Source organism: Alligator sinensis, unplaced genomic scaffold (assembly GCF_000455745.1).
Source record: "Alligator sinensis unplaced genomic scaffold, ASM45574v1 scaffold983_1, whole genome shotgun sequence".
NCBI classification, from domain to species: domain Eukaryota; kingdom Metazoa; phylum Chordata; order Crocodylia; family Alligatoridae; genus Alligator; species Alligator sinensis.
The window spans coordinates 1419003-1427636 of record NW_005842015.1 but is presented as its reverse complement, the minus strand read 5'-3'; the positions used below and the strand labels follow the sequence as shown (position 1 = coordinate 1427636).

General features: G+C 49.4%; 1 protein-coding gene across 2 annotated transcripts in view; it reads right to left on the bottom strand.

The window, feature by feature from the left end:
• CARS (cysteinyl-tRNA synthetase) overlaps nucleotides 1–3689 on the bottom strand; it is a 66010-nt gene extending 62321 nt beyond the window's left edge. The window contains exon 1 of one of the 2 annotated variants that reach the window (XM_006022027.3): nucleotides 3544–3689. In XM_006022027.3, the coding sequence (XP_006022089.1) occupies nucleotides 3544–3568 (25 nt within the window). In that variant the 5' untranslated portion in view covers nucleotides 3569–3689. The remainder of the gene's footprint in view (nucleotides 1–3543) is intronic. The other variant, XM_006022028.3, reaches the window with a different exon arrangement.
• Between the last annotated feature and the right edge of the window lie 4945 nt (nucleotides 3690–8634).

Here is an 8634-nt window from a genome sequence, read left to right as displayed (position 1 = left end):
TCACCGATCGCAGTCCAGACGAATCCCTACCCTAGAACCCAGTTATCGAAACCACGGAGTCTGAACCACTCCGAGGATCCTGGGAACCGAGTTTTAGAGTCCTCCAACGAGGATTGAAGCGGAGCTGTACCTGGAAACTGTCCAGCCTGCACCGCGACCATCTCCGGTGTAAGTAAATAATCTTTTCAATCAACCATTACGCCTCCGTGACTGATTCTAGCTCGAGTGTACTACTCCACCCCGCGGCTTTACTCCGGCCCTGCGTGTCCGGGCTGCCGGCCACAGCCCGCGTGCACACAGATGGGCCTGGCTCGTGCCCGGCAAGGACGGGACCGGGAGCCGGCCCACACAACACCATGGACAAATTTTTACACAGAGCAGCCTCCTCAAGCAGTGACCCACTGACTCGGTTGCAAACGAGGAACAAGAAAATAAGAAATGAGTTTGCAAATACAACGAGGCTTTCCATGAGCATGGCTTCACATGTGTTTTTGACAAGACTGGAGAAAGGCCTAAATACCTATGTTTCAACGTGCTGTTTAGCAAAAGCATGAAGTTGTACAAATAAGCTTAAACAACACCTGGAAAGTGTTCACAAGGAATACCTCAGAAAACCATGGTCATTTTTTCAGCGCTGAAAAGAGAAGCTTTCGTGGAAACAAGTGCAGTTTAAGAAGGCCTTGACTGTCTCTGAACAAGCAACAAAACATCTTTAAAACAGATTGACATATGTATATGTTGTTCTATATGTTGTCGTACAATATTCAAACATTTAAAAATGACACATTTATTGTTAGTTAATATGTTGTTTGATTGCTATTTTGTTTTGGTTGGTTTTTGGGGTTGTATGAAATTTCAAGTGTTAAAAGAGGGTCATATTGGAAAATAGTTTGAGAAGCGCTGCCCTATACAGTGCAAATAAACCTCTTTAGCTACAGAAGCAACTCGCACTTTTTCATCTCTCCTTAAGGCTCACAATCTTGTTTCTCAGGATGCCTTTAAGGGCAGCCTTGAAATTGGCAGGGCCCATCAAGGTTGCTTCAGAACCCTTGAAATTGATGGCTCTGAATCGGGATCATCAATCATGTATTTAAAGCAGTATAATGTAGAATGGGACAGCAAGAGGTAATGAATTTGAAAGATCTATGTACTTTTAACCAGCATGCAGATAAATGTTTGTTATAATGTAAGAAATAGGTGGAATACCAGGACTGGTGTAATGCAGTTAAGCCAATCAATCTGGGCTCATGGGAGAAGTGATATCTGTTATTAAACCAATGAGATTTTTGCAAAAAAAAAAAAAAAATTAATTGCAAGCTTTCAGGCACAAACTCCCTTCATAAGGAATTAGAGAAAAGATTGTAAAAGTTGTCCTGAGTAGAAATGAAAGTTCATATTTCATAGGAATTCACAGGAAAATTCCTCTGGGCAGGCAGGTGTTAGCTGTTAAAGAGTCTCTCACCTTTATGTGAGGCTCAGTGATGATGCAAATTAGCTTGAACAAATTGAAGCAAAGCGTACACTTATCCAATATGAATGTAAGTGGAGCAGATTACATAAAGTTATCCTGGGCCTGTCTACACTATATAGAATTCATAGCAGGGACTGCACTGCAGACCTACCCAGTCATTACACTTTGATGACTGTTTAGAAAGATCAAGGAATGTCAGAAGGGCAGTATACTGATGATGACACTGCCATGTTTCATAAACTTTCTTCCCCCTGCTTGAGAAATCACTTCAGATTTGAACTAAATAATAAAAGCTACCAAAAAATAAGAACAACCATTTTGTTCTACCTTGTATTCTATCACTGTAATGTCTCCCTTTGGCCTTCCCCGCCACCCCCTGCTTTCTTCCCCCTCCCTTACCTGCTTTGCCTTTTTGTCTTTCTAACTTCTACCTATTTATATTCTCACTGGCATCCTGTGACATTTTTAGCTTCTCTCACTCCTCAGAGTCTCAGACCAGCAGAGAAGAAGGGTGACTGCGTCCGAGAGCTTGCCAAGAACTTTCTTCCAACTATTCAGTTGGTCTAATAAAATCTCTCTCATCTACTCAAAGAACCTTGCCAGAACAACAATTAAAAACTTCAAATTTGATTCAAATTTTTAAAAATCTAGTTCTCTAGTAGAAAAATGTTGGCATTGGAAAAACTCAAACAACTTGATCTAATTCAACATGACAGGTGGATTCTGCTCAATAGATGAACAATAGCAATGTCACAGGCATGCTGTGCAACACAGGATGTTAAGTCATCTGATTGGAATGATCCACTGACAGTAATTAAGTTGCCCAATGGAAGCTACTTATTTCAGGTAAACAAACATTGGACAGAAGTTGTCAAGAGATGCAAAATATCTTTTTAAAAATTCTCCCAATTTTTCAATCTATTCCTATATATTAAATCTGGCCTTTCCTCAGTGTTAGCAGCTTGATGTTTCCTAGTTCCATTGCGGGCAGTTTCACTTTTAATTAGCCCTGCTTCCACATTCTTAGGAATTAACACAATCCCAGAACTGTGATGCAAAGGTTGGAGACTAGTTGTTTACAGAACAAAAACAATGTTTCTACCTATTAATTTGGATAAAACTATTATGTAGAGTAGAGGGTCTGGACTGCAGATTGTCATTCGGCCCCTTTGTCATCTGATCTCAGCAGTCTTTCCTGCCCAAGTGGGGAGGCTGGACCCGATGATCTGTAAGGTCCCTTCCAGCCCCTAACAACGATGAACACAGCCCAAGTGCCAAATCTGTGCCTTTGACCCAGTTCTGCACTAATTCTTAAAACTTGTGGAGCCCATCAGTAAAAATCTGCTCCTTGTAGACATGCTACCTCTAGGGAACAAAGAGGAAAGTAACTGATGCCATCTTCTCTAACCTGCTGTAATACTGGCATAGTTTAAGGCACAAATGGCAGCTGGGCACCCTCACACTCTAAACATTGCATTGATTCCACAGCCCTGGTCATCGACAAGCCTTTGTGTCTCAGTACTGGTTACTTATATAGTGCTGGAGAGCAGCAGAGCCAGGTGACCCTCGCAGAAGATAAACTGGGTTCTGCAGAACAGGGAACAGATGGAGCCCTTTCTAATGTACTGTGCTGAGCTAAACACCCAGTTGCCACATCCCACTGCCAGGGTCCTTTCTCCGGGCACTCCCGAGGTGCAGACGGAGGCCCCCACGCAGACAGGTCGTCCTGGGTCCCACACCCACAGAACATGGACAGTTCTCGACAACCTGGCGCCACACCGGGACGTGCTCCCCGAGGGCAGAGGAGCCGCGCGCGGCACTACAGGGTGCTCCACTGCTCCACAAAGGGTGCAGAGACGCCCCCCGCAGCTGAGGATGCCGCGACACCTGCCACAGCACGAGACTAGGGGCTAGGGTCATCATGACGCCATCGGGCACCACTCTGACATCACAGCCCAAGGGTGGGTGACATCACGGCACGGGGCTATGACGGACTGGACTGGACCCACGCCCCTCCCCCACTGACCCGAGCGGCCTTAAGGGGCCGCACCCGCCCGGGAGCCGGCACTCACTGTGCTCCCCACCGGCACCGGCCATCCTCTCCACTCCTCCTGCCAGGGTTGCCTCCAGTCTGATGCAACGGCGCACCCGGAAGCAACGTTTCAAACCATCACGCTACTTCCGGTGCGTGCGGGGAACGTAACCAGGCAACTGGGGGACAGTCGGGGCCACATCGCTGGGCGGTGACAAGCGTGCCGGGTGCGCATGCGCAACGCGGACTCTTCCCTCTGCCCGGCGCAGCGTGGGCGGGGCTTACAGCGGCGAGGGTGGGGAAAGGGGCGGGGCTTCCTCGTGGAGAAGCCTTCGGGTCGCCCAGTGCGCATGCGCAAGGAGAGCGCTGCGCGGGTAGTGCAGGGATGGGGATTCACGGGCGCGGGTCAGTTAAATCAGCCTTTTCCCAAGGCGACAGCCGGAGGGGGCGGAGCTTCCGCATTTGCCCCGCCCCCTGTAGCATTTGTGGGGGCGTGGCCAAGGCTGGGCTGGTGCCCCTGCCTCCAGTACCAATGAAGAGGAAGGGGGCGGGGGTCCGCTCTCTGGCCCTGGCCCCCTCCAACTCCCACAAGCTTACCTGCATGCTGCGGTGGAGTTATATAGATCGCTGTATAGATAGATAGATATCTATATATAAAAGTATTTATGCAACAACAACAAAAAAAAGAGCAGCTGCTGGGGCTGCTCCCACCTACCTGCCTGGCTGTGTGTGGTCATGTGGGTGTTCACCCTGCTTCCACTCGCCTCCTTACCAGCCCCAAGCAGCCCCTTGCTAGGGCAAGCAGGAACTTCAAAGCCAAGTTGACCAAAATCTCAGACATTTGATCCTATTTAAAAAAAACCCAAAAAGCCCAGATCGAGATTGGAGGAACAGGGAGGTTGGGGGCCCTGTACAGCACACTGAAGTTACCCTGACAGGAGCTAGGTAACAGGAGCTCATAACTAACCCTGGCCTGATGTGGTGTAACGTTGAGACATTTAGAGGGTGCTTAGCCCATGTTAACAAACTTTTAATGTGTAGATAGTTGTGTTTTAGGTGCCCTTACCTGGGCTAAGCGTAAGGTGTAACTTCACCCTCAGCTCTGCCCACAGGGTACCCTTGGGAGCGCGCTGACAGCTCAAGCCCAACCTCTTCTTGCTTCTGGTTGCTACTTGGTAGCATAATGTTGCCTCCTTACAGCAACCTCTGCCTTGCTTAAAGTCCCAAAGGTGGGGACTGAAACTGCTGTTTCAAGGTGCTTTAGGATGCTCTGCCAGTGTGCTTCCTCGTCAGGAGATAAATGGGATGCAGAAAGCACCAAGACATCTGTGAAGTCTCCCAGACTTCTTACCATCACCCTAGAAATCCTAGGTGTCCTAGAAGTCACGGTAGGGGTACATCTTCTAGATTACCTCTCAGTGTCCTACAACAGTGGTGCTCAACCTTTTGGCCCTCACGGACAAATGAGTGGTGTAAGTGCAGGCTGAATTAGGCCCCACACGATAAGCTGAGCAGTAAGCAGAGAGCAGTGGCTCCGGGATAAGTAACTCAGGTGTGAGACTGCCTTGAAGAAGCTTTTCTCTGTGCTAGTGACTTGGGTTGGCTGATTAGAGCTGGAGTCACTGGTGAGGCGTAGGGGGTGCATGTAGGGAGTGCACGATCACCCCCTGAGATTGGAGGTACGCCCCCTGAAAGAAGCACTGGCGATGCTGCCAGTGGCGCCTGTGGGCGGTTGCCACTCATTGCCACCCCCACCTCCCCACCGCTGACAGCACCGGTGGCGTCTGCGAGCAGGCGCTGCTGGCCGCTGGCCCCTGCTGACCATCCGGCAGTGCTCGCCACCCCCCGACTGCCGGCACCACTGTGGCCACCTGCGGGAGCTCCCTGCCGCCATGCACCCGCCATCACCACCTGTGGGCAATCGCCGTGCCCCGCCAGCCTCTGGGGGCATGCATCGTTCATGGCTGGAGTGTTTGCTAGTATCTGGTGTATGTTTTGGGGGTCTTTCCCCCATGGTGTGTGACTCCTTCCTTCTGGAGTGGCTAAGTGATGGGGCTTGCTCTGAGTGGGGTTGGTTTAGGGAATTGAGCGGTGGAGCTAGGATAGACAGCCGCTAGCAAACAGTAGGAGCAGAGAACAGAGGGCAGCAAACAGAGAGGGAGTTTGCTTAGGGAATTTGTCCCAGGAGGGAGCCAGGGAGCAGGAGACTATGCATGTGAGTGTAAGCTTAGGCAAGGGCCCTGGTGCAAGTGCTTGATGTGCAGGTTCATGTGGCATGTCCTTTCTCCCTTCCCCACCCCTCTTGTTTTTTCCTTACAGCACAGATGTTCTCAAGGGAGCAAAGAAGACGCAAATGGAATCTAGTACTGGAGAGGCCAAAGGGCAATGAGGAGAAATGGCAGCATGTGACTACTTGATGAAAGAGGCCCCCCAGAATTGAAGAGGAGTGGATTGAAGTCAGCAACCATATTACAGCACTCTGCAGTGGAACTGCTGAGGAAGAGGCAGAGGAGGCAGCAGCCTAGAGAGCAGGAAGTTCAAGGCCCTAAGGACAGGGTCTCTAGGACCAATGCACCAAGAAGGAAGAGAAGAGTGGTGTGGCTGGTGACTCCCTTCTGTGGGGAACAGAGGCACTACTTTGTCATCCAAATTTGGGGGCCCAGGAGGTGTGTTGCTTGCCTGGAGCCTGAATTGACGATGTCACAGACAGTACCAAAGCAGGATGACTACCCTTTCCTGCTTGTCCATGTAGGCACTGACACTTCCAGGAATGACACTGAGCAGATCAGAGGTGACTATGAGGCTCTTGGCAGGAGGATTAAGGGGTTTAGAGCACAAGTGGTATTCTCATTGATTCTTCCCATGGAAGGGAGGGGTGCAAGCAGAGACCGTTGTATACTGGAAGTGAATGTGTGGCTGAGATGATGGTGTTGACGTGAAGGCTCTGATTTCTTTGACAATGGGCAGATGTTCTTGGGAGGAGGACCGCTATCAAGAGATGGAATTTATCTGACAAGAATGGGAAAGAGCATCTTTGGGCATTGTCTGGCCAATCTAGTTAGCAGGCTTTAAACTAGGTTCTATGGCAAATGGTGAATCAAAACCTTCCAGGAACAGAGCATACAGTCCAAAAAAGGAAAGGACTTAAAGAAGCAGCTCAGTTCTGGGGGAGGGCCAGAGGGCTATAGGACTGCAACAAGTGGCACAAAAGGGAAAGGAGGAGGTTAAAATGTAAAATACATCCAATGCATGTAAACAAATGCAAAAATGGTAGAATCAGAACATTAGGGTTGGAAGGGACCTCAGAAAGTCATCTAGTCCAGCCCCCTGCTCAAAGCAGGACCAGCCCCAACTAGAGCATCCCAGCCAAGGCTTTGGGTACTAAAAGTCTGCAAGGATAAACCCCATGGCCTCTCTGGATAGCCTGTTCCAGTGTTTTGCTACCCTCCTAGTGAAAAAAAGATTTTCGTAATATCTAATCTAAACTTCATTTGCCGCAACTTGAGACGATTGCTCCTTGTTCCGTCATCTCCCACCACTGGGAACAGTCCAGCTCCATCCTCTTTGAGACCACCCTGCAGGTAGTTGAAGGCTACTATCAAATCACCTCAGCCTCTCCTCATCAATCATGTGCTCCCACCCCGTAACCAATTCTGTTGAGACTCTGCTGGACCCTCTCTGATTTGTACTTTCCTTTCTGTAGTAGTCACCACAAAACTGGACACAGTACTCTAGATGTAGCTTCACCAGTACTGAATAGAGGGGAAGAGTCACTTCCTTTGATCTGCTGGCAACGCTCCTACTAATACAGCTCAATATGCCATTATCCTTCTTTACAACAATGGCACACTGTTGGCTCATATTCTGTTTATTGTCTACTGTAACCCCCAGGTCAGTCTCTAGCCCAGGGGCAGGCAATTATTTTGGGCAGAGGGCTGCTTACTGAGTTTTGGCAAGCCATCGAGGGCCACGTGACAGGCAGCCCAAGGCAGATAAATATTAATTTTCTAAATTTTTAGGGGCCCTGCGGGCCGGATAGAATGGCCTGGCAGGCCACATCTGGCCCCTGGGCCACATCTTACCCACCCCTGCTCTGGCCTGTACCAGTGCATGGGATTGTATGCACTAGTATAGAAGTATGGGGAATAAACAAGATGAGTTGGAAACTGCAGCTCATGAAAAGAACTATGATCTGATTGGCATCACTGGGACCTGGTGGGACATCTCTTTTATGACTGGAACATGGAGGATGTGAAGGCAATGGTTAATTTGGGAGGAAGCAACCATGATATGAAAGAATTCCAGATCCTAAGGTAGGGCAAGCATAAGGTCAGCACAGGTCTGGACATTTGGCAGGTGGGGAAGCAGTGCCATTCCTCCCTCCCACTTCCCCTACCCCTACCAACACATTTCCAGACCCATAGAAAACTCAAGATCCAGCTGACACACCACTAGGGGCCAGATTTGGCTGGTAAACCAGAGTGTAACAGGGAGCTAGAGGTTCCAGTTAATTTAAAGGAACAATACAGCTGGCCAACTTTGCTGTGTAGGCAGGAGCTGAGCAGGGGTTAGCTGTATTGCAGCAAGTGGGCTGTGGGGGGCAGATTCCAGGCACCCTGAGCATAAAGGCTGCAAGAAGCTAAAATAAGATACAGCAGGATAGGGCAGGATGACCCTTAAGCTTAAAGGGAATCCCCTGTGCTTAATTAAGAAGTCACCTGACAGGAAGGGGCAGTGCTCCAGGGCACATAAGCCCAGCACTAGAAGCACTAGGCTGTTTAGCTCTGCATGCTATAGAAAGCAGCAATCCTGGGGGAGAGGGGCTGCAGACAGCAGCCTGGAAAGCACCCTAGCCCCCACTATGACAGCAAGGAGAGGAGAGCCCAAAGTAGGAGTAAAGCTTACAGGATGGTATAAGCCCAGTGTGGGGGAGATTTCTTTGTTAAGAGCTGTTGCTTGTGTTTGTGTTGTGTTTTAGTTGAAACCAGAGGACTGAGTTGTGGCTATGCGGGTGGCACAGAGGCCACAGGGGTACCTGAGAAGAAGCCTGCACAGAGCCCTGTAGGGGTCAGGGACTGTAAAGGGACTAAGTGGTACCAGAACTACCTGGCCTGGATCTGGGACCTAGGAG